Here is a 26,869-nt window from a genome sequence, read left to right as displayed (position 1 = left end):
TTATTCTGTAGGAAGTTAAAAAATAGGTCCCATGTGAAAAGCTGGATTATCTTTAACTCCTATATTTTCACAGACTGCATCCTCATTGCAGACCACTGAGGATCCGCTGTCTATGGTGTGCATATTAAGAAATCAGGATGTTGCCAAACTATAGTATAGCTTTTAGGACTGTCAGTTAATCGCCGTTAACTCATGCAGTTAACTTAAAAAAAATTAATCGCGATTAAAAAAATTAATTACAATTAAACACTATTTTAATCATGCTGTTAAACAATAGAATACCAATTAAAATTTATTACATATTTTGGATGTTTTTCTCCATTTTCATGCATATTGTATTTTATATTTTAAATCAAAGTGTATATTTTTTTATTATAAATATTTGCACTGTAAAAACATTAAACAAAAAAATAGTAGTTTTCAATTCACTTCATACAAGTATTGTAGTGCAATCTCTTTGCTGTGAAAGTGGAACTGACAAATGTACATTTTGTTTTGTTACATAACTGCACTCAAAAACAAAACAATGTAAAACTTCAGAGCCTACAAGACCACTTCAGTCCTACTTCTTGTTCAGCCAATTGCTCAGACAAACAAGTTTGTTTACATTTACAGGAGATAACGCTATCCTCTTCTTGTTTATAGTGTCATAAGAAAGTGAGAACAGGCATTTGCATGGCACTTTTGTAGCTGGCATTGAAAGGTATTTACATGTCAGATATGCTAACCATTGATATGCCCCTTCATGCTTTGGCCACCATTCCAGAGGACATTCTTCCATGCTAATGATGCTCATTAAAACAAAATAATGTGTTAATTAAATTTGTGACGGAACTCCTTGGGTGAAAATTGTATGTCCCCTGCTCCGTTTTACCTGCATTCTGCCGCATATTTCATGTTATAGCAGTCTCAGATGATGACCCAGCACATGTTGTTCATTTTAAGAATATTTTCACTGCAGATTTCACAAACCGCAAATAAGGTACCAATGTGAGATTTCTAAAGATAGCTAAAGCACTTGACCCAAGGTTAAAGAATCTGAAGTGCCTTCCAAAATCTGAGAGGGATGTGGTGTGGATCATGTGTTCAGAAGTCTTAAAAGAGCAACACTTCAGTGCAAAAACTACAGAACCCAAACCACCAAAAAAGAAAATCAACCCTCTGCTGGTGGCATCTGACTCAGATAATGAAAATGAACATGTGTTGGTCCGCACTGCTTTGGATTGTCAACGAGTAGAACCCGTCATCAGTATGCACACATGTCCCCTGGAATGGTAGTTGAAGCATGAAGGGACATACGAATCTTTAGCTCATTTGGCATCTAAATATCTTGCAACACTGACTACAACAGTGCCATGAGAATGCCTGCTTTCATTTTCAGGTGACATTGTAAAGAAGAAGTGGGCAACATTATCTCCTTCAAATGTAAACAAACTTGTTTTTCTGAGCCATTGGCTGAACAAGAAGTAGGACTGTTCTTCTTCACACAGAGCACAGTCAACTTGTGGAACTCGTTGCCTGAGGAGGCTGTGAAAGCTAGGACTATAACAGGGTTTAAAAGAGAACTGGATAAATTCATGGAGGTTAAGTCCATTAATGGCTATTAGTCAGGATTGATAAGGAATGGTGTCCCTAGCCTCTGTTTGTCAGAGGGTGGTGATGGATGGCAGGAGATCACTTGATCATTACCTGTTAGGTTCAATCCCTCTCAGGCACCTGGCATTGGCCACTGTTGATAGACAGGATACTGAACTGGATGGACCTTTGGTCTGACCCAGTATGGCCATTCTTATGTTCTTATGACTGAATGGACTTGCAGGCTCTAAAAGATTATCTTGTTTTATTTCTGAATGCAGTTTTTTTGTACATAATTCTGCAACTTTAAGTTCAACTTTCATGCTAAAGAGATTGCACTACAGTACTGTATTAGGTGAACTGAAAAATACTATTTCTTTTGTTTTCTTACAGTGCAAATACTTGTAATAAAAAATAAATATAAAGTGAGCACTGCATACTTTGTATTCTGTGTTGTAACTGAAATAAATACATTTGAAAATGTAGAAAACATCCAAAAATATTTAAAGAAATTATATTCTATTATTGTTTAATAGTGCAATTAATTGTGCAATTAATTGTGATTAATTTTTTTTATTGCTTGACAGTCCTAATTGCTCTATGGAGCCACTTCTGTTCCATACTGTAGGTTTCCTGACCTTCCTACTGATAGATTATAGAGATCTGCTATTCTCCCTATCACCTAATGATGGAAACATAAGGCCTTACATAAATTGTAGACATATCCTTGATTATATCATACACACATACTAAATGCTATTCAGTGACAATAAATGCACTCTACATGTTTGATTTTACTAAGTACAATACCTTAGTTCTGTTTCTTGCACGCTGAGAGCACTTTTCATGGGTGACAGGCTGCTGCATGTGTCCTGATGTGAATGACATGCACCTTGGAGAGAAACCCTCCTGTCACGGCTTCTGCAATCCGAATCTTGATAGTTGGGGAAAAAAATAAATTAGAAATAGCCAAAAGGCATGAAATCAGTTTCACAGAAAAGAAACTGTTTCCTATAGTAATTGAAAATACCAATGTTGTAAGTGATCATCTAACTTCACGGCATCAAAGGTTTTATGAACTTAAGCAATAGCTTTAATGTAAATAAGCAAGTTGGACATGAATTGATTTTTAGTTATTTCTATAATTAAATTACATTAGTTTCAAGATCATCAGAATCACAGCATCAAGATCACATTCTGATTTTCTGTATCCTTCAAATATAAGTTAGAGATGTTTGGGGCACTATCTTTAGCATATTCACAAACGGAAGGAACAATTTATGTTTCTCAGTTAAGGAACAAACTAGCATTTGGAGATGGAGGAAGCTGAATCTCAGTTTTCCAATCAAATTTGAAAAGGTATTTAACTGATGTCTTAATTATGTTTGTTTTTAAAGCATGAGTGCTATGTGAAGTTTAATTCCACCTCCTATAGGACCACACGGTCAGTTTCCTGATAGGACGTTGACATGTCATTTGTACTCCCCGAAGTATAGATTCTGTTACCCTTTTTTAATATTGTTAAGCAACATCTTTTAATCCACAAGTAGTCCCACTGATTCACTATAAGGGTATCACAATCCAGCCCTCAATCAACAGAACTTTTCTTTCATTGTTTAGAAGAGTTCATGTGATGCCCCCATTATTCTTTCCTTCCCTTCACATACATTGTTCTGATCAGTTGTTAGGGGAGTTAGTTTAATTTCCCTTCAAAAGTATTCACTTTGGGAGACTGCCAAATTGTCTGGTTGGTTGCCAGAGAAGGAAATTAGGTCTTATCTTTTACTTTGAATAAAAGCAACAAAACAAAGATAGCACTTTGGAGACAATGGGATCTTGTTCATTTCCTATTTCATGAGCAATACTCCCTTATAAGCTGTTCAAGTTCATGTGAATTTGCCTTGATCATCCCCTACTGTTTTCACTTCCTGGAGCAGCTGTGGTAACCTTTCCCCACTCACGCATTGCATACAATCCCTGGCCCACAATGATACAAAAATCATTCACACACTTAATATAATATAGTCTCCCAAAGACATTGCAGAAAGTTGCCCTATCTGTCACAAGACTATTCCTGCATTGTTCAAAAATGATTGGTAGAAAACATGTTAACTGTTGATTTGAGCAATAGAATATTTCCCTGAAAAGTGTTTCTTGTCCTTTCTTACTATAGAAGTACAGCACAAGGCTGACTACAGTCCAATGTCACCCCTACACTTAAAAAAGGTGTAAACATTTACAACTATATTTATGTGTAATCAGGAAGCCAATAAAAGAAGTGTTCAAATATGTAAAAGTTAGTCTACACTGTAAAATGTAACAGTGCTAAAAGTGTGACTTTGTATCTCAGTGTCAGAATGACACTAATCTTTTAACCTAACATTTTTCCCCTGAGCAAGTTTATTATTTGCGAAATGTACTATATTGACTTCCCTGAGGCCCCACTCCCCACATTCCCCCTCCCTCAGTGGCTTGCTGTCTCCCACCCTCACTCACTTTCACTGGGCTAGGACAGGGGCTTGGGGTGCGGGAGGGGATGAGGGCTCTGTCTGGGGGTGCAGACTTTGGGGGGGATTAGGGGATTGGGGTGCAAGAGGGGGTTCCAGACTGGGGGGGTAGGGCCAAGGTATTTGGAATGTGGGAGGGGGCTGTGGGTTGAGGCAGGAAGTTGGAATGTGGAAGGGAATACGGCTCTGGGGTGGGGGTGTGGGCTCTGGGGTGGGGCTAGGAATGAGAGGTTTGGGGTGAGCAGAGGGCTCCAGGCTGGGGCTGGGACCAAGGGATTTGGAGTATGGGAGGGGACTGCAGGTTGAGGTAGGGGTTGGGCTGTAGGAGGAGGTAAGAGCTCTGGGCTGGAGCCAGGGATGAGGGGTTCAGGATTTGGGAGGGGTCTCTGGGTTGGAGCAAGGGGTTGGGGTCCAGAGGTATGAGGGCTCTGGGCTGGGGCCAGGAATGAGGGCTTTAGGGTGCAGAAGGGGACTCCAGGTTTGGTGGGGGCTCTGGGCTGTGGCAGGGGGTTGGGGTGTACGAGGGGATATGGGCTCTGGGCTGAGGTTGTGGGGTTTAGGGTGGGGCTGGGATGAGGGCTTTGGGATGCAGAAGGGGGCTTCAGGTTCGGGGGCCTTAGGGCTGGGGCACGGGCTTGGGGTTGGGGCATGGGCTTATCTCAGGGGGCTCCTGATCAGTGGTGCAGCCTGCCTGTCTTAACGCGTGCATCCCAGGAGTGGCCAGCAGGTCCAGCACTAATAGGTGGAGAGGAGTGGGGGGGGGAAGAAGGCTCTATGAACTGTTCTTGCCTATGGAGCACTGTGAGCCCGCAGCCTAGGAGCCGGACCTGCTGGCTGCTTCCGGGGCACAGTATGGTGCCAGGACAGGTAGGGACTAGCCTGCCTTAGCACCGCAGCACTGCCAACTGGACCATTAACAGCCCAGTGCTGACTGGGTCCCTTTTTGACCAGATGTTCCTGTCAAAAACTGGACACCTGGTCACCCTAGACAAGACCACCTGACCTAATAGTGTCACAGTTATGTCTCAGGACACCCCCTGGGAGGGAGAGAGATGAGTATCTTCACAGTCCTGTATCAGAGGGGTAGCCGTGTTAGTCTGGATCTGTAAAAGCAGCAAGAACCCTGTGGCACATGTATCTGACAAAGTGGGTATTCACCCACGAAAGCTCTTGCTCCAAAACATCTGTGAGGCCTGGTCTAAACTAAGCGTTTAAACCGATTTTAGCAGCGTTAAACCGATTTAATGCCGCACCCGTCCACACTACGAGGCCCTTTATATCGATATAAAGGGCTCTTTACATAGGTTTCTGTACTCCTCCCCGAAGAGAGGAGTAGCTCTAAAATCGGTATTACCATATCAGATTAGGGTTACTGTGGCCGCAAATCGATGGTATTGGCCTCCGGGTGGTATCCCACAGTGCACCACTGTGACTGCTCTGGACAGCAATCTCAACTCGGATGCACTGGCCAGGTAGACAGGAAAAGCCCCGCAAACTTTTGAATTTCATTTCCTGTTTGGCCAGCGTGGAGCTCTGACCAGCACAGGTGACCACACAGAGCCCATCAGCACAGGTAGCAATGCAGTCTCCTGAGAATCGAAAAAGAGCTCCAGCATGGCCCGCACGGGAGGTACTGGATCTGATCGCTATATGGGGGGAGGATTCAGTGCTAACAGAACTCCGTTCCAAAAGACGAAATGAAAAAAATATTTGAAAACATTTCCAAGGCTATGATGGAAAAAGGCCACACCAGGGGCTCAGTGCAGTGCAGAGTGAAAGTTAAGGAGCTCAGACAAGCCTACCAGAAAACCAAAGCAGCAAACGGAAGGTCCGGGTCAGGGCCGAAAACATGCTGCTTCTGCGCTGAGCTGCATGCAATTTTAAGGGGCTGTGCCACCACTACCCCACCCCTGTCAGTGGATTCCAAGGTGGGGGTTGTAATCTGAACCATGGCCGACGATTCTGCAGAGGGGAAAGATGAGGAGGAAGAGGAGGAAGAGCTTGCAGCGAGCACACAGCACTCTGTTAGCCCCAACAGCCAGGAGCTTTTTGTGACCCAGAAGGAATTACCCTCCCAGCCCTCCCAAGCCACTAGCCCAGACAGTGAAGCCATGGAAGCGACCTCTGGTGAGTGTACCTTTGTAAATATAAAACATGGTTTAAAAGCAAGTGTTTTTTAATGATTGATTTGCCATGAGGGCTTGGGATGCATTCGTGGCCAGTAAAGTTACTGGAAAAGTTTGTTAACATGTCTGGGGATGGAGCGGAAATCCTCCAGGGACATCTCCATGAAGCTCCCCTGGAGGTACTCCAAAAGCCTTTGCAGAAGGTTTCTGGGCAAGGCAGCCTTGTTCCGTCCACCATGCTAGGACACTTTACCACACCATGCATGTAGCAAGTAACCAGGTATCATTGCATGACAAAGCATAGCTGCGTATGGTCCCGGTGATTGCTGGCATTCAAGAAATATCCGTTTTTTATCTCGCTCTGTTATCCTCAGCAGAGTGGTATCGTTCATGGTAACCTGGTTGAAATTCAGCAATTTAATTAAGGGGACAGAGCTGGCCATTTTCCTCCTGGGCTGTTGCTTAAAAGAAATCCTTCCTTGCGCGTAGCCAAGCGGGGGGAGGGAAGGAAGGATAGCGCAGAGCTTTTCTGCATTTGGCTAGCAGGAATCTTCCCAGCTACCAGCCATGCGGTGGGGGGAGGAAAGCGGAGTAGGTTAGCAGCGATCTTCCATGCTCCCACCTATGCGGTGGGGGGCGGGGTAAAGCAATCATCTCACAGAATTGGATGAGGGGGTTGGCTTCTGCTGCCGCATGTTAACAGGAAAGAGGCATCAGAGGGCACTGTGTATATGAAGGCTGGAGAAGCCAAAAGACAATGGCTTCCCATGGCCGGATGCAACTGAATTCTGATGCCGGACCTGCATCTGTGAGATCTGTAACGCCAGAGCCGCAGGCACTCAATATTAAGATGCAAAATGCGACCTTGTAGTGAAATCACATGTGCTATCTAAGGTGAATAGTGTTGTTCGCTGTGAAAGAGTATAACCATTGTTCTGTAACATCTATCTTTTAAAATACTTCTCTCCCTTTTTTCCCTCCCTCATGCAGCTGCACATTTTTCAAGCCTCCCTACTCCATCCCGAAGGCTATCTCAGATAAGGCGGAGGAAAAAGAAGATAGGAGACAAAATGTTCTCAGAAATCATGGAAGTAACCCGCAATGAAAGAGCTCATCTGAATGAGTGGAAGGACGTGGTAGAAAAGTACAGGAAAGATGCCAGTGAACGTGAGGACAGGAGGGACCAAAGTGAGGATAGGAGGGACTGAACGTGAGGACTAGGAGAGGACACTCAAGATGAGAGGATGGCGGCAGGAAGATCAGAGGTGTAGGCAGGAAGATCAGCGGTGGCGGGATGCAACGCTGGAGCTGCTGCGTGATCAAACTGGTATCCTCCGACGTCTGGTGGATCTTCAGGAAGAGCAGTGGGGTCACAGAGTGCCGCTGCAGCCCCTGTGTAACCACCCTCACCACTCACCATGTTCCATATCTTCCTCATCCAGACGTGTAAGAACGTGTGGGGGAAGGCTTCGTGCACCTGCCCACTCCACCCCCGTGGACAGTCCAACCAAAAGGCTGTCATTACTTTGAAATGTGTTTAATGGCCTTTTCCTTCTGTCCTATCCTCCTCCCAAACCACACCCGGGATATCTTGTCAGTTCTCTGCCTCTTTTTATAATTACTTTTTAATAAAGAATACATGATTTTTAAACGATAGTGACTTTATGACTTTATTTCCTTAAGCAAGCTGTAATCGAAGGGGGAGGGTGGGTTGCTTAGAGGGAAGGAGTCAATAAAGGGGGGGGGGTTCATGAAGGGGAAACAAACACAGCAGTCAAACCGTACCCTGGCCCGTGATGAAACTCGTTTTCAAAGCTTCTCTGATGCGCACCACTTCGTGGTGTGCTCTTCTAATCGCCCTGGTGTCTGGCTGCGCGTAATCAGCAGCCAGGTGATTTGCCTCAGCCTTCCACCCCGCCATAAAGGTCTCCCCTTTACTTTCACAGAGATTGTAGAGCACACAGCAAGCAGCAATAACAAAAGGGACATTGGTTTGGCTGAGGTCTGAGCGAGTCAGTGATGTGCGCCAGCGCACCTTTAAACTGCCAAATGCACATTCTACCACCATCCTGCACTTGCTCAGCCTGTAGTTGAACAACTCCTGACTACTGTCCAGGCTGCCTGTGTATTGCTTCATGAACCATGGCATCAAGGGGTAGGCTGGGTAACCCAGGATAACTATAGGCATTTCAACATCCCCAACTGTTATTTTCTGGTCTGGGAAGTAATTCCCTTGCTGCAGCAGTTTAAACAAAGCAGTGCTTCTGAAGATGCGAGAGTCATGAACCCTTCCTGGCCATCCCACATGGATGTTGGTGAAACGTCCCTTGTGATCCACCAGTGCTTGCAGCACCATTGAAAAGTACCCCTTGCGGTTTATGTACTGGGTGCCCTGGTGCTCCAGTGCCAAGATAGGGATATGGGTTCCATCTATCGTCCCTCCACAGTTAGGGAATCCCATTGCAGCAAAGCCATCCATTATGACCTGCACGTTTCCCAGAGTCACAACCTTTTGTAGCAGCAGCTTCATGATTGCTTTGGCTACTTGCATCACAGTAGCCCCCACAGTAGATTTTCCCACTCCAAATTGATTCCCGACTGACCGGTAGCTATCTGGCGTTGCAAGCTTCCAGAGGGCTATTGCCACTCGCTTCTCCACTGTGAGGGCTGCTCTCATCTTGGTATTATGGCGTTACAGGGCAGGGGAAAGCAAATCACAAAGTTCCATGAAAGTGCCCTTACGCATGCAAAAGTTTTGTAGCCACTGGGAATCGTCCCACAACTGCAAAACTATGCATTCCCACAAGTCTATGCTTGTTTCCTGGGCCCAAAATCGGCGTTCAATGGCTAGAACTTGCCCCATTACCAGAAGGATCTCCAAAGCGCAGGGGCCCACGGTTTGAGATAATTCTGTGTCCATATCCTCATCACTCTCGTCGCCACGCTGCCGTAGCCACTGCCTCCTCACCTGGCTTTGCAGGTCCCAGTTCAGCATAGACTGCACGAGAATGCGCAGAGGTGTTTACAACATCCGCTGTTGCTGTATTGATCTGAGCAGGGTCCATGCTTGCTGTGCTATGGCGTTTGCACAGTTCACCCAGGAAAAAAGGCGTGAAATGGTTGTCTGCTGCTTTCACAAAGGGAGGGGTGAGGCTGCACCCAGAACCACCGCGACAATGATTTTTGCCCCATCAGGCACTGGGCTCTCAACCCAGAATTCCAAGGAGCAGGGGAGACTGTGGGAACTATGGGATAGCTACGGGATAGCTACCCACAGTGCAATGCTCCAGAAATCGATGCTAGCCTCGGACCATGGACACACACCATCGAATTAATGTGCTTAGTGTGGCCACATGCACTTGACTTTATACAATCTGTTTTATAAAACCGGTTTATATAAAATTGGAATAATCCCGTAGTGTAGACGTACCCTTAGTCTATAAGGTGCCACAGGATTCTTTGCTGCTTTCACAGTCTTGTTTCTTAACAATGGCCCATCAAATCCAACAGCTGTTGTCTGGTAGGTGTCTTTCCAATACACATAGTCCTTATTCCTAACTTTAGATACAGAAATTATACATGCATACAGACTGGATAAACACATTCAGTAAATCATAACCTTTCCAATGATATCTTACACGAGACATCTTGCATAAAGTATATCTCAGTTATGTCAGATCTATATCATAAGCATATTTTCATAAAAAATATGGAGTGTAACGTCACAGGAACTCCTGGGCCCCAATAAAGTCACTGGAAAATCTCTCTCTGACTTCTATATGGCCAGGTTATCACACCTGGATTTTTATCCACAGGAGAAATAAAGCATAGACTGTTTAAATGCTGGCTTCTGAATGCTACTATACTAAGCTCTTTGCCAATATGCCTTAACAATGACCTGGGGAGAGCCCTTAAAAAATGTAATTCTTTGCATTCACTAGTTATTGGATCAGAGATTATACAGAACTAGATATGTGCCAACAGGTAACATGCAGAGGGGATACCCAGAAATACTGGATAGGAATCATATGAATACTGGATCATTGAAGTTTCTGTGGTTTCTGCTCTGCTTGTCCCTGGTTCTCTGAGGCTAGAAATATGAGGAAGCCTGGGTTGTAATACTCTGATCTGAAGTAGGTGATAGATGAGAGTGGGAATCAGACAAAGTTGGTCCAGAAATACCTGCATAGCTTGATAACATAACCCCTCTGGAGAATGTCCAGCTACCTCATTTGAGCAAAGCTAAACATAGCCCTTTTGCTCCCAAACTGAAAGAGCCTGGCCCCAATCAAGGGTCCAACTCCAGAAAGGACTGGCTGGGAGACCTGCAGAGAGCTCTGCGGCAACAGATGGCAGCATTAATTCTAGCTATCACTTGCAAGGAGGTATTTTGTCCGGTTGAACTTTATGGGTTGCTTCAATTTGCCACATCACCTGTATTCCTTTCTGTAATGGACGGCAAGCATCAGCATTGTAAGTCAATTTTTCTGATTACTTTAAATAGCCCCACTTTCCCATTGAGATAGTTGGAAACTGATCTGTCTGAGGGTCTGATATCAAAGGCCAAAGCCCCATATAACTGCATGGAACAGATGTGAATTTCACTCCCAACACACCAGGACAGTTTCATGACTAAAGCAAGTGGTGGCTGTTCTGTTTTTAATCTTTGATTTCACTTTTCCTATATTAGGTCTGGCAATTCAGACCTTTGCTCTCTTGTGCTATAGCCTGTTTGTTCAGTCCTCTCCTCTCTTTTGAGCACATTCTGCTCCCCCTCCTTTCCTCCCTCTCTTTCCTCTTGGTCTTCCTTGATTTTTCCTCTCTCTCAAGCTGCTCTCCCCCACTTTCCCACACACTCTGATCAACATTCTGCTTCCTACTCTGCCTGTGATAGTAGAAGAGATTAGATCACCAATCAGAGGCTTCTGGAATTGCAGCAGCTGGGTTGGTGGCTTGTTCTACACTACACGTTTAAACCAATTATAGCAGTGTTAAACCGATTTAACGCTGTACCCGTCCAAACTACGGGGCCCTTTATATCGATATAAAGGGCTCTTTAAATCGGTTTCTGTACTCCTCCCCAACGGGAGGAGTAGCGCTAAAATCGGTATTACCATATCGGATTAGGGTTAGTGTGGCCGCAAATCGACGGTATTGGCCTCCGGGCGGTATCCCACAGTGCACCACTGTGACCGCTCTGGACAGCAATCTCAACTCGGATGCAGTGGCCAGGTAAACAGGAAAAGCCCAGCAAAATTTTGATTTTCATTTCCTGTTTGCCCAGCGTGGAGCTCTGATCAGCACGGGTGGCAATGCAGTCCCAAATCCAAAAAGAGCTCCAGCATGGACCATACGGGAGATACTGGATCTGATCGCTGTATGGGGAAACAAATCTGTTCTATCAAAGTTCCGTTACAGAAGACGAAATGCCAAAGCGTTTGAAAAAAAAATCTCCAGGCTACACAGTGCTGCGTGACAAGCATAACGGGAAGCCAGAGACTCAAATGGATGCTCGTGAAGGGCGGGAGGGGGTACTGAGGACTCCAGCTATCCCACAGTCCCCAGCAGTCTCCGAAAAGTATTTGCATTCTTGGCTGAGCTCCCAATGCCTGTAGGTTCAAACACATTGTCCGGCGTGGTTCAGAGAATAGCTCTTCAATTTACTCCCCCCTCCCACGTGAAAGAAAAGGGAAAGAAATCATTTCTTGACTTCTTTCAATGTCACCCTATGTCTACTGTATGCTGCTGGTAGACGCGATGCTGCAGCAGTGAAGAGCAGTATCCACTCCTCTCCCGTGCCCGGTGGCAGACAGTGCAGTAGGACTGGTAATCGTCCTTGTTATCAACCCGTGAGTGCTCCTGGCTGGCTTCAGGTGAGGCTGGCCGGGGGCGCCTGGGTGAAAATAGGAATGATTCTTGGTCATTCCCAGTAGATGGTACAGAATGGCTAGTAACCATCCTCATTATAGCAACTGGGGGCTGAGTTCCATCAGCTCCCTCCCTTTCCTGTGTAAAGAAAAGATTCTGTCCTGCCTGGACTGTCATAGCAGCAGCATGCTGGGCTCCTCTCCCCCGCACCGCTTAATGTCCTGCCTGGACTGTCATAGCGGCGGGAGGCTGCCTCCTCCTCATTTTATCTCACTAACAAGTCACTGTTTCTTATTCCTGCAATCTTTATAACTTCATGACACGAATGGGGGGGACACTGCCACGTAGCCCAGGAAGGCTGGGGGAGGAGGGAAACAACGGGTGGGGTTGTTGCAGGGGCACCCCCTGTGAATGGCATGCAGCTCATCATTTCTGCGAGATCTGGCATGTAGCGGCTGTGCTCTCTGACACACTGATTCTCTAGCACACTTGCCCCATATTCTAGGCAGGACTGACTCTATTTTTAGAAACCATACAGGAAGGATTGACTCAGGGAGTCATTCCCATTTTTGCCTTTGCGCCCCCGGCCGACCTCAGCCAGGGGCACCCATAATAGCAGCAGACAGTACAGAACGACAGATAACCGTCATCTCATTGCCAATTTACACCGGCAGCAGATGGTACAGAATGACTGATAACCATCTCTGCTATCATGCAAAAGCAAATGAATGCTGCTGTGTAGCGCTGGAGTATCGCCTTTGTCATACGGTGACTGTAAAAAAAAAAAGCTGAATGGGCTCCATGGTTGCCATGCTATGGCGTCTGCCAGGGCAATCCAGGGAAAAAGGGTGCAAAATGATTGCCATTGCTTTCCCGGAGGAAGGAATGACTGACGACATTTACCCAGAACCACCCGAGACAATGACTTTTGCCCCATCAGCCACTGGGCTCTCAACCCAGAATTCTAAGAGTGGGGGAGACTTTGGGAACTACGGGATAGCTATGGAATAGTTACCCACAGTGCAACGCTCCAGAAATTGACGCTAGCCTCGGACCATAGACGCCCACCGCCGAATTAATGTGCTTAGTGTGGCCGCGTGCACTCGACTTTATGCAATCTGTTTTATAAAACCAGTTTATGTAAAATTGGAATAATCCTGTAGTGTAGACGTACCCTTGGTGATAAAGGAACAGAGCTCTTATGCTGTGGGCAATTGCACAGGCAGGATGAGGAGATGGCAGCAATCCAGAGCAATATTCTGACTTATTCTGTCTCAAACAAAGTGCAGAAGCACTACTACAGTATCACAAACATTCCCACCCCATCCCCCCTTTTGAAAGTTTTCCAGATGTAATAAGCACTCTATATACTGAATTTAGTCTTTTCAGTTCATCTGTACTTATGAACCTTTTAATGCCTGTTTCAGGGAAAATCATGGATTGCATATGTATATTTTTATATTAACTAGAACTTGCTACTGAAATATCAGTTCTGGCTGTTAATGAGAGGTGCCATACTGTCAGAGCCCCTTGTGACTGCCACATTTTAAAAAATGGGCTGTGGACACTTGAGGAAAGTGGTCAGTTCATGAAACAGCAGATGAAAAGTGTTGAGGGGTGTGAACTACTGGCACAAAGACTTTCTAAATGGGTTGGAAGAAATTTCTCCCACTTGTTTTCCAATGCTTCATGTGTATTGTGAAAAGGAGCTAAGTGTGGGTATGGAAGCGATGGGAGTATCACACAGGCACATGTTTGGACAACCTTTTTTTAAAGAGATGGTAGTGGAAGCCTTCCACACTCCAGGAACAAAGAAAAAAGGCATAAGCAGAAATGTGGTTAATAGTCAAGGGGCCAGCATAATAAGAATTCGTTCAGTACTGTGTTCCCCCAAAGCAGAATATAAGAGGCTCTGGACTTCACTCTTATTTGCACAAAGGCAGCTTTAGTTCACTCTGGCAATGCAAAGGGGCCTTAAAATAATTTACATCTAGGTTAAGGCCCCTTTACACTGCTAGAGTGGTGTACAGTGATCTTTCTGTAAATAAGGATTAGGACCTCCACACTTAAATTCATGGTTGGTGGTATTTGGAATCACACATGCCATCTCTGTGTGAAAGCAATATTTATTCTATTTAGACTGGAAATGCTTTAAAGCAGGGACCTTGTTTCATACATCTGTAAAGCTCTATGTGCCCTATTGATGCTATATAAAATCATCTTCATTTATTAAAAGCACGCATCCAAGTTCCTAGGCACTTATAAAAATGTGAAATCACAAAGAGTAAATATTCTTACTACAAAAACCTCTACTACTACACCACTTCTCAGCCCTCTCAAAAAGCACACTAAGCCCTTAACACACATGTAAGCAAACATAAATAACATTGAACAAAACATTAGGGTATTGCTCCCATAATGGATCAGGCAGTCCAATTGTGCAATGTACGTGGCAGTTTTAGTGTTTTCTCAACTATATAACTAAATGCTGCTTTATGAGATGAAGAGCATGCTTCATTACACAGTGCCTCTTTAATGAATGCATTTCATTATGTAGTGTACATAATTTTATTATTTGATCAATGTGAAGAAAGATGATTTATGCCTTCCACAGCCCCTTTTAGAAAAAAACAGAACACAATGCTTATCTATTTTTCATTTCAAGATTAGTTTCTTCTCTCAAAAGAACACAGTTTCACAAGACCAAATAAATTGCTATGTTTTAATCAAAATGTCAAATTATCCAGTTCTAATAACCTTTTAAAAAGTGACAGTAATATCATGATGTTCCTAATTCTACTGAAGTCTTCATAGATGGTCTAGCATACCTTTTTTGTCACTGTGTATCTGGATGCAGAACTTCAGAAGTATGAGATATTTTCAGTACCCCATGTGACATGAATGCAGGTCTCAATGGACAAGTGACCATGTCACAAAAGCACTAGCACAAATGGCAACAACACTCTTGGAAGTAATCACAGCAGGCTCCCAAGAGAATGAATTGGTATAGAGACAGAACTGTGACCTGACCTCTATAGCTGGTTCTTCTAGTTCCAGATTAAGACAGATTGATCGGGCAGCATGGGGAACTCTTGCATTTCTACTGCATGTGTTATACCTGTCTGTAAATAAACAGACTTTCATCTTTTGGATTGGTACCTGTCAATCTGGCACCTTTCATGAATCAATGAAAAATATTCTCTGTCTTTCATAGATCCTCAATTGCTGTAAATCATCTTAACGCTGAGGCCACAACTTAGGATGTGGAACCAAATGTTCAACAAACGGGCTGAAAATCAGGCATAAGATCAGAGTCAAAATGTGATGCACCAAATGTACTGCAGAAACAAAGGGTGAAACAATGGATGGGGCATTTGAGAATCTGAAAGCTTAGTGTTTTATGCCTGTTTTCCCCTGCCTATGTAGAAATACAATGTTACAGTGACCTCTGCAGGATTTCCACAAGCATTTGACTATGTAGAATGCTTTCTCTGCTGTTTCAAATATGTTCTCATAGAAAAAGTTAACTTGCTTTATCTGCCATGCTTCTTAATTTCTGCCCATCTGTTCTTCTGGAACCAAAACCTCAGGCTATGAAAAATTAATTAGTAATTGGCTGAGCCAAAAAGAGAGAAAAATAGTACCTATAAACACACAGCTGGGGCAAGTTCTCTTGATGCACTTGTGTTCGGCCTCAATCCAGCAAACTACTTAAGCACATGCTAAGTGCTTTCCTGATTTAGGGCCATAATGAGGGATATAGGTGTGGCACTGAAAAACATATACCATCAGCTCTTTGTCCTAGTGGATGCTGTGGCACAAAATTCTAAGGACCTGGAGTCTCTTTAGCCCATCCCAGACTGGAGTGTTCCTCTTTATAATATGCCCCCTTTGCTTCTTTTATAGTTAGAGGCTGAATTTCCCTGCTAAAGTCAATGTAGTCGTTCCACTGAATACAATTGGAACTAGATCAGGCCAGTGGCAAGGAATACTCTAGACAGAACTACACCTGAATAGCAAAAATAAAAAGTTACTATTTATGTAGTTTTCTTTTTGTTTGAGGTTTCATTACAACATACAAAAGGAAGAGTGTTATCCTGAGAAGGGAAAGTTTACCAGTGCTATTTTTTTGGCTATTAGGAAAAAAATAAATGTAGTCCTAGTGAAAGTAATGGGAACACTATTGCCCCAACAATCTATTTTTCCCCTCAGCAAAAGAATTCCCTCCAATGTTAACCTTGTGGGTAAAGTTTCATCTTACACATGGTTTTCTCCTCACCTCCAAGCCACTGGCTGGATAAGATTCAGGCCAAAATTCAGTCTTCCAATATTACAAGCTTGTATCACTCTTCTCCTGTATATCAATTTATTTTATATTTCTCTTATGGTGGATTTCCTGTTACTCTTGTATCCACATCAGCATATTTGTCTTTTAATATGCTTCATTAAAAAAATTCCACAACATTTTATTCCGAAAGTTTATTATACATTTTTTGTTGTAAATTTGATTTATAATGGAAAACTTTTAGTGAAGTGTTACAATTTGAGTGGTGATCATTTAAAAAAGTTATTTCTTTGTCCGTGTTACGTCCGATACCTTATATTAAAAACTAGCAGCCAAGATTTCCAGAAATGTTCAGTGATTCTGGGTGTCCAACTTGAGACACCTGAAAGAGACCTGATTTTCAGATCACACTGAGAATCCACGCTGTAAAGAAGTGTAGATGTTCTTTCCATTATATTACTTGGGCCCCACCCTAAATCCCCTCTAAGCTGTGCAGGCGCCTATTAAACCCATGCAGGGGCTCAGGGCTGCGCCGGGGAGAGGCGCCCCTCCCTGTCTGCCCCAGCGCAGATGTACCATGGCCAGCTGGGGGAGAGGCGCCCCTCTTCACCTGCCCCAACGCAGACCTGCCTCTGCTGGGGGAGAGGAGAGGACCTCTTCCCTCGGCCCAGCCCTGCCAGAGAGGGCTAAGGGGAGTCCTCTATCCATACTGCAGCCCCTGATCCACCTGCATCCTAAACCCCTTATCCCCAGCCCTAAACCCACCTCTCCTGTATCCCAAACCCCTCTTCCCTGGTCCCACCCCAGACCCATATCCCCTGCACCCCAACTTTCTGCCCCAGGCCTGATCCCCCTCCCACACCCCGAACTCCTCATCCTCAGCCCCACCTCAGAGCTTGCACTTCCAGCCAGAGCCCTCATCCTCCAGCACCCCAACCCTCTGCCCCAGCCCTGAGCCCCCTCCTACACTCTGAACCCCTTGGCCCCACCCCCACTACATACATTTTCTTATGTGCACCAATATGAAGGTGTTGTGTCACAAATCACCTCCATATTGGTGCACATAACATTCATTCCACTCATGGATGTAAAAAATTAGAGGGAATACTGGCCCCACATCCCCTTTGTACCTTAACTACTAGGAGTGTGCACAGGAATTTAAATTCGGCCGCTTTTGGAGGGGCACATTAAACACACACAAATGAAAGGTTCACGTGACACCTCCCGGCCCCCAATTTCTCGGGATGCCTCTGTCAGGGATGTGCAGCAGCGAGGAGGCAGCAGCTCCCCTGGGCAGCAGCACTCTCTGTGTCCCTGCAGTCTGGGGTGGGAGGAAGTAGCAAGCTGGCTGGCTGCTGACTAAACTCTTCCTCCCCGGATTCCTAGAGCTGCTGCTTCTCCTTCCCTGCTGCTGGAGTCCCAAAGCTTCTGCCTGCCCTGCAGAACCCCCACTGAGGTAAGTCAAGGGGTGAAGGCAGAGGCAACCCGCTGGACTCCAGCAACAGGGAAGGAGAAGCAGCTGGCTGCAGATTATAGGGATGAGGGTAGAAACTCAAGCGGCAGCCAGATGCCCTGCTGCTTCCCCCAAAAAATCTGTCGTCTCACAGCCCGAGGGAGGATGCCTCTGCCTTCCCCCCCTTGTGCACACCCTTGTTAACTACAGAATTGGTCCTATTGATGTCAGTGGGACCACTCAGAGAGCAAATTCCAATTCAACATAGGTAGTAAAGGTGGCAGAACAGGGATATTATTTTTGCAGTTTAACAGCCAAATTGTTCTAGTCATTGTCCAAATAGGGGGTGCAGAGCTCATCACTCACGGTGGAACATCTGGAGGGAGGATGTCACAGGGACACACGTTCCTTCCTTGATTTCCACAGTTCACATGGGGACACACAAAGCTGTGTTATCCAGTAAGCTTGCTTCCCACATGCTGTGCCTCAGGACTATGGCAGACAGTAGACACCATGTCCCTGGCATTGTCATTGCCAAACCTGGCCATTGAGCTAGCAGGGAGGGAAGTATTTAAATCCAACCAGATAACTTCTTTAATGGCTTTTATTTAAAAATCATGAAACAGCACAGATATCAGTAATTTGGGACTCTTATTTTTAAAATACTTTTTTAAAAAAAAAAGTATTACACTTATAGTGCTCCTTTCACTACTACTATTATCAGGTGGTCAGAATCTATAGTGATAGGCAGCCCTATAAAAGCCTAGACACAGTGTGATATTTGATTGGGCATTGCATGAACTTAAATGAGTTGGTATCTTCCATCTCATACTGTTCAAATTTAACTTGGTTATTAGTGTGTAACTTACCATTCAGTATTGCAAAGTAGACATCCAGTAAAATCTCATGTTGCGTTGGTATTTTTGTGCCACAGATTTCATTTCCATTTTTTATGACTTCAGAATGTAGTATCCACCACGCACCCGAACCTTCCTACAAAGGATATACTGAAGTTTACTTGGTAGGATTTATGTCACCCACCATTATCATTCTGCTACAGAGGACCGATTCAGAGCCCACTGAAATCAACAGGAGCCTTTCCCTTGAGTTCAATAGGCTTTGGATCTGACAGCTGGCAATATTTTTGGCCTGATTCTTCAAACTTTTACTCATGTAAGTTATCCTTATGTGGACTATTCACATGAGTAAGTATTTGTAGGATTAGGCTTTCTGTTTGATTATACATCAATTCAAGGGTAGGTGAAAGAAACATGAGTACTGAAAGTTACAGCCCTCACTCTGAAGGCCCCAGCATAAGCACTACTGACAGTTTTCCCTGTGTATGCCAACCAGCAAGTACATCCTAGAAAGCTGAAGTGATTAATGTACAGTAAATATAATAGGAACCTATCCCTCAGACCTCCAGAAAAGCAGTTTATGCAGCCACTGTTCTTTAGAAGTTACACAGGCCTCATTGGTAATATCATGCAGAGGCTACTTCTGCTTCAGAGAGGATATAGAGCCCTGGTAGTAGCAGCTGAATGTCAATTTAGACAAATATATTGGCTTCCACTGCACTCTTATCTGGCCTGCCCTGGCACCACTCATTCCCACCTTGGTTTCCCTCCTGGTCCTCAGTCTTCCTTGGTTTGGTATGAGACCTTGGTCAGTTCTGGTTCCAAGATAGCATCATATATTCCAGTCCTTAGCTGGCTATAGCCCTTCTACACAGGATCTGTCTTCTCAAGTTAATACACATCAGTGTTCCCTGTATCTCAGCATCCACTGTCAGGGTCTTGATATCAAAATCAAACAATAGTCCCAAAGAAAACATAAAAAAGCATCTTCCTTCATGGGCCACCCTTCCACCCCACTTTCTCATCTAGTGCTCACCCACAGGACTTTGTCCTTGGAAACCTAACATCTACCCAAACTGCTGACCCTCTGGGCCTCCTCCCTGGAGTCCTTTGTTCACTCTGGTTCTCCACAGACTAGACCCTTCTTCCCTTCTTCCACTAGGCCATTTGCCTGGGGTGTTGACTTTCTCCAGGGCCTGCCACTGGATCCTCCTTCTCCTCCCATTTTCTCCCTTCAGGATCAGCCTTAGCTAACCTCTCCCAGCCCTTTATGGAAATCATCTGACTCCATCCCAACTAGGTCTGATAATTGAACCAAGCCATCTGATCCTCAGATCATCAGGATCAGTTGTGGGGGTAGCTGTCCATCACAGGCAAAGCTGTGCCTGACTCTCCTTAAAGGGCCAGCCAATGACACATGGACACTTATGACCCTTAAGACCTACTTCCTCTCTCCTAAAAAGAAACGGTGACTGGGAAGAAGCAGAGGAACAAAAGCAGCCAACACCGGGACTGCTACACCATGGGGAAGGGATAAAATGGGGCCCAGCTGGAGCCACCCCTCCCCCCAGCATGCTCCTGGACCCAGAACTGTGTAGGGGAGACCCTGCCCCACAAACTCTGGGATCTTGTCTCCCCCCTCCACATGGCCATGGCACGAAACTGCAGAGGATCCAGCCACAGATCCCAGCCAGTAGGAACAGAAACAGCTAAAGCCGGGACCTCTCTCTCTTCTGGACATTTCAGTAAAAACTGAAGAAAGTTCTGACTCTCTCTGCCCTGTGGTAATTTGTACCATAAGAAACATATAAATAAAAATAAAGAACAACAGCTGCTGCTGTTTGATTGCAGTTCCCAGTCACCATTTCTTGAGAAGAGGGAGAGAAGATACAAGGGTTGGGACATAAATTGCTGCTATTTTTTAAAGTGTCCCAGGAGCTGGTTTGGACCCAAGCTCTCTACTATTGGGGCAGCAGAGAGCATTTCTGTAGCTCCCATGGATTGCGCAGAGCAAGATAGATTGTAGAGTATTTGAGATAGGCTCCTTCCCTTCCTGCCCCCACCCCTAGGCAGTTCTATGTTGCTCTGCCATGCAGCCTCAGGATTCCTAGCCTTTACAACAGTGACCTGCTTCCTGAATAAGTTGGTATATTGGGAAAACAGACTGACTTGTCTCTTTCCCAGCCTGTTCCACAGCACTCTGCCATGCAGCTTCAGAGTTCCTATTCTCTGCAGCAGTCTGAACTGCTTTCCGAGTAAGACAGCCCACCATGAACCCAGCCCACTCAGTTCCAAAGTCCTACATAAGTATATACCCAGCACAATTATTCTTGAATGTAGCCCATCTTCTCAGTCTTTCCCCCTCCCCGCCAAGAAAAATCTCTTCTCTTTTCTGTCCTTCCACCTATGACCTTTCCTCTGTTTTCACTCCTTCCCCAATGTCAGGAAATAAGTTTATAAAAAGGAAAGGGAAAAATTACTTAAAGCCATGGCCAGGAGAATGTGTTAACTGTTCCTTCTCTTCGGTATTTCTACCTAAGACTAGGCACAATTAACCACAGATACCACAGCTATGGTCTGGCCTAAGGACAGACAGCTATTGGAGATGGTTGTAATAGCAATCATTGCATCAGAGTGTTGATAAATGCACTCAGAGAAGGTATGCTCCATAGATCCATAATCATTTTGAATCTGATTTTTGGAAAGGCCCTCATAAATCAAGAAATCCCTCTTAGCTGTGGGCCTCACAGGATGCAAGTTTCTGCTCTATGAGACAACTCTTGCTTTTTAAGAGGGCCCTTTTTAAGGCCTCTTCTGACCATGCTGTCAGCTAGTTTATCACTTATTTTTAACAGCAATTAAAAATGGAACAAAATAACATTTTTCAGCCATAAAGCATCTTTAATCCAAAGATCATAACACTCTGATTATTGAAGACTTGCAATTCCCCGGCAAGATAGGTAGCTTGTATTGTGCCCATTTTATAGATATGTAAAGTGACATACCCAAGGTCACAGTGAAATAGTGGAAGAGCCAGACTGAGAATCCTGACTCCAAGTCTCCCTGCTCTAATCACATAAACCAGTGTTTCCCAAACCTGGGACGCCGCTTATGCAGGGAAAGACCCTGGCGGGCCAGGCCGGTTTGTTTACCTGGAGGGCCGAGGGTCGTACTAGCCACCACTTCCCACAGCTCCCGTTGGCCTGGAGCAGTGAACTGTGGCCAGTGGGAGCCACAATCAGCTGGACCTGCGGACGCGACAGGTAAACAAACTGACCTGGCCCGCTGGGTCTTTCCCTACACAAGCGACATCCCAAGTTTGGGAAACACTGACATAAACCACACTGCCTCTGCATTTCTCATAACCAGTGAACACTGGTGAACTTTAACCCACTGACTGAATTACACCTGATTCAGTATTTGAAACAGCTTATGCATATCATCTATTACTTTGAGAGTTGCATATGCACTGTCTCTCAGTATTAAGGCCTTAAACAACTGAGATGTCACTTATGATTAACCATAAACTTAATTACAGTAGGAGAGAGACTGAAAATAAGTTTTTAATCGATTTTACACAAAACATATTTGCACAGCAAGTCAACTTACATCTGTTGCATATTCCACAGTTGTTAGGGGAATCCATAAAGAACCTAAAAGTTTGTCCCATATCAAGCCTTTCTTCCACAGCTCCACCACAAAGCCCTTTTCAACATCGCTGATTTCACTACAAATAAACAAACAACAACAACAAAAAAACCACAGATAATTGTGAGTTAGGACAGTAAACCTGAAAGTCTGAAAATGCAATCTTAATGGTAGTTTTATTATTGCTCCATTATAATACTCTGAATCACTGCTTTATAACCACACACAATTATCAATATACAATAGAACCTTACTTTTACAAACGACCTGTTATATGAACACTTTCTCCTGACTAAAAATAAAATAAAATCACAAACAAAAGTGAAGTCAATAAAGAACAAGTTGATGTCGATTCACATTCTGATAACTTCAGTTAGAAATTTTTTGCAGTGCTTTCGAAGGGAAAGAAAAAAGCAGTGCAGTACACCATACTGCAACCTATGCCCTAGACCTACTGTACTTCTGAGATGTTCAATTTTGTGAACTTTTTGATTTTATGAACAATCTCCAATTATATAATAAAATATGGGTTCTACTGTGAAATATGAAGTAACTGGCACTGATATGAACACAAACCTCCATGATCCAAGTCAATAATACACTTAGGTACTAATGTTCAGGCTCTAGACTGATTTATTTCACAGCTCCACACTTTGTGTGTCAGAAAGTCTGCCAGGAGTGGGGCAGCAGACTGGTACCAGCAGCCAATATTCCGGCTTTGCTGGAAAACCTAGAGCAGTGTTTCCCAAACTTGGGATGCCACTTGTATAGGGAAAGCCCCTGGCGGACTGGGCCGGTTTGTTTACCTGCTGCGTCCGCAGGTCCGGCCAATCATGGCTCCCACTGGCCGCGGTTCACTGCTCCAGGCCAATGGGAGCTGCTGGAAGCGGTGCAGGCCAAGGGACGTACTGGCCAACGCTTCCCACAGCTCCCATTGGCCTGGAGCAGCGAACCGCAGCTAGTGGGAGCTGCGATCGGCCGGACCTGCAGACGCGGCAGGTAAACAAACCGGCTCAGCCTGCCAGGAACTTTCCCTACACAAGCAGCATCCCAAGTGTGGGAAACACTGACCTAGAGTAATCTGACATAGTCCAGAAAAAAAAGGAGGTGTAAGCAGAAGATGCACTGATTCAGATCAGTGTTGCTGCTCTGACATTCCAATGGATTTTGAAGCTGCTCTTCTCAGGAGGAATCCAGGACCAGTGTGCTAGAATGAATCATACATCCAACCTCTAGTGCAGCTGCTCACATAGGTACAGGACTTACCTGTGTATCTAGTCCTTAGTTAGTTGGCTCTCTAAAGGCTAGTGTAATATATTTTAATAATCTAAGGCAGGGGTTGGCAACCTTTCAGAAGCAATGTGACAAGTCTTCATTTATTCACTCTAATATAAGGTTTCATGTGCCAGTAATACATTTTAATGTTTTTAGAAGGCCTCTTTCTATAAGTCTATAATATATAACTAAGCTGTTGGTGTATGTAAGGTAAATAAAGTTTTTTAATTGTTTAAGAAGCTTCATTTAAAATAAAATTGACCCAGGCAATGTTGCGTGCCACTGAAAATCAGCTCACGTGCTGCTTTTGGCACATGTGCCATAGGTTGCCTACCTCTGATCTAAGGAAATACCTGCTCAATTAAATACTAGTACAGTAACTTAATTCCAAGCCTCCTTACAACCCATATTCTAGTTATTTACTATTTTTAAATATTGGTAGGTAATAGCACTGTAGCGCTTCACAAAAAACTAACTTTTCAACTTGATAGCATCTCTGAGACATAGCTAGAGAAACAGATTGAAAGGGCCAAGGTGGGCTCTCATCCAATTGAAAGAGCTATTTGTAAATAAATCTGTGATTAGAAACTAACAGTTCCTAGGTTACCGAGGGGTGAATCTGTAAACATTACCCTTTAGTTACAAGAAGGGGCTGGTTAGAGCCTGATTGTCCCATTATCATTGGGGTGAGGAGAAGGATTTTTTGGGTTAGCTCCATCTGTGACTTTTTTTTGGGGGGGGGGGTACTTGACAAGACATTGGTAACAGATTCCTTACAACAGAACCATACATACATGAATAATTAATCAGCCCAGGGTATTTAGTAATCACAAAACACAAGGATAAAAATAAATAAAACTTTCTGAAATGCAAAAGTGACCATAGCAGAGATTTTGCATGGCTGCTGGTAAAGCAACACCTGCATCATCAGAGCCCGCTGGCTGTTTTGCTAAAGTGCAGAGAGGCTTTCAGTTATGCAGCACCCATGAGCTTATTTACACATACACAATTCTTCTACCACCAGTGTTGAGCTATAAACAAGGCTTACGGGGTTAGTTCCCTCTTTTCCTGCAGTCAGCCCACAGCAAGGAGTCTGACCTTTCCCAAGCTGGCTTTTCTTCTGGCTCCCAATCCTTATAACTGCTGGCTTGTCAGGCCCGCAGGTAGAGCCAATCCCCAGGCAGGCCAGGCATCAGGTCTGTTTCACCAACCCCAATCTATTTCCCTTGATTGGAGCCATCTGAGCAGGGGTAATTAGGTGCTTTTGCACCAGCACCCTGCTACAGTTCAGAAAGTGAGCTGGTCTTTAAGGATTATGGCCTTAGTCCCACCTGTGCTCAGATATTTGACTCCCAGGAGATGGGTTTGAGGCTAGGGATAAGAACCGCCATACTGGGTCATACCAAAGGTCCATCTAGCCTATTGTGATATACGGCTAGAAAGGGTTAAACATCCTGCAAAATAAATAACCCTCAAAAGACACGTGGGAAGATAATGTTTGTGGTTTTGTGTATTTACATATGTATGAGTAGGGTCAACAATGTAATCAACAGTCCCTGTCTATGCTATATTCTGATATTTAAATGAATTGTAAACATGGGATATCTTGGTATTCATCTCTCTTTGAAATGTAGTGTGAATGGTGGAGGAACAAGCAAATGGCCTTATTTTAATTGTATAACTAAGTACTGGTGATGGACCTCCTTCAAAATCATCCTAATTGCCTTTTGTTCCCTGAGGAACTCCAACTTGTCAAAAGACATGAAATTGTATAAAAGATCCTTGGGTCCTGATTCTATCATTTCAGATCTGCTTAGGCTTCATCAGGGGAAGTTGGAGTCACAAGACTGAGGTCCCAGTTATGCTGGTAGGCCCTGAATACAATATTTGACACTGGACTATAAACTATGAACTATTTCTGAAAGAACTCTTTGCAACTACAAAGCTCACCATCTCTGCTATGAATCTGTACCTAAATGAATTGAACTCGTGTCTGTATGTACACTGATCTTTTAACCATATTCTCTCTTTTTTTTTTTTAAATAAATTTTAGTTTAGTTAATCAGAACTGGCTTTAGCATCTATTTGGGTAAGATCTGAAATATTCATTAACCTGGAAGGTAATGTGTCCAATCCTTTGGGATTGGTAGAACCTTTTCTTTTATTTGATGAAATAAAATTTACAGAAATTTTCATCAGATTTGACGTGGGTATCTGGATAGAGGCCTGAGGCTAGATCACTTTAAGGGAACTGTTGTTTGGACTTCTGAGTAACCAGTAAGGTAATAAGGAAGCTGTTTTATGCTGGCTTGGTAAATCTAAGTTTTGGAATAGCCACAAGCTTTTTGGGTTTTGCTGCCCCATTCTCTGCAGTTCACCCAAACTGAGTGACCACAGCTGGCCCCCACTAGGATCTTGGTCACACCTAGTATCCTGTCTTTCCAGAGTAGCCACTACCAGGTGCCCTAGAGGGAATGAACAGACCAAGTAATCATCGAGTGACCAATCCCTTGTTGCCCATTCCCAGCTTCTGGCAAACAGAGGCTAAGGACACCATCCCTGCTAATAGCCATTGATGGACCTATCCTCCATGAACATATCTAGTTCTTTTTTGAACCTTGTTATAGTCTTGGTCTTCACAACAGCCTCTGGCAAGGAGTTCCACACGCTGACTGTGCATTGTGTGAAAAAATACTTCCTTTTGTTTGCTTTAAACCTGCTACCTATTAATTTCATTTGGTTATTCCTAGTTCTTGCGTTATGAGATGATAACCTGTAGGTCACCTGCTTCCTGGATGAAAGGCCGACACACAGTCACAATTTATATCAGATGAAAGGACTGTCTGAAGTTACCTGCAGTGAAAGGCAGATTTAAGAAAAAAAGGCTCAAGGAGACACCAGAACCCCAGTTTGGAAGTAAAATGTTGATTGAGTCCAGCAAGTGGTGAAGAAACTGTAGAGTTGTGGAAAGACTTGTTTTGAATTATGCAGGAATTTGAACTGTGATTTTTTAGTACATCAGCCCCTACCACACAAAAAAGGTATTGACTTACAAGCATCTGGGTGTTTGAGAACCCCAAAAAGGGGAAAGTGAGGTAGTGTCAGAGCCTGATGCTAGGTGGGTTTTGACACTGTAATGGCAAGCACTCACCCCGGAGCACCCCCGGGTGGCCCAGTGTGAACCCATAGTTGGGTCCCTCCCTCAGTTTCATCTAATGTGCTATTAGTAAGTTCAGTGAGGCTTTTATATAGTAACTAGTGCCCCTTCAGCGGTC

The 26,869-nt window shown here is 44.3% G+C and overlaps 1 protein-coding gene across 1 annotated transcript in view; it reads right to left on the bottom strand.

The window, feature by feature from the left end:
• LOC115658899 (protein unc-13 homolog A-like) overlaps positions 1–26,869 on the bottom strand; it is a 151,454-nt gene that overhangs the window by 109,442 nt on the left and 15,143 nt on the right. The window contains exons 4-6 of the mRNA XM_030578420.1: positions 22,281–22,398; positions 18,684–18,807; positions 2,386–2,509 (exon numbers count right to left, since the gene is read on the bottom strand). Coding sequence (XP_030434280.1) covers positions 2,386–2,509; positions 18,684–18,807; positions 22,281–22,398 — 366 coding nt within the window. The remainder of the gene's footprint in view (positions 1–2,385; positions 2,510–18,683; positions 18,808–22,280; positions 22,399–26,869) is intronic.

The sequence above is a fragment of the Gopherus evgoodei genome, chromosome 10 (assembly GCF_007399415.2).
Source record: "Gopherus evgoodei ecotype Sinaloan lineage chromosome 10, rGopEvg1_v1.p, whole genome shotgun sequence".
NCBI lineage: Eukaryota > Metazoa > Chordata > Testudines > Testudinidae > Gopherus > Gopherus evgoodei.
This window is presented reverse-complemented; position numbering and strand designations above follow the sequence as displayed.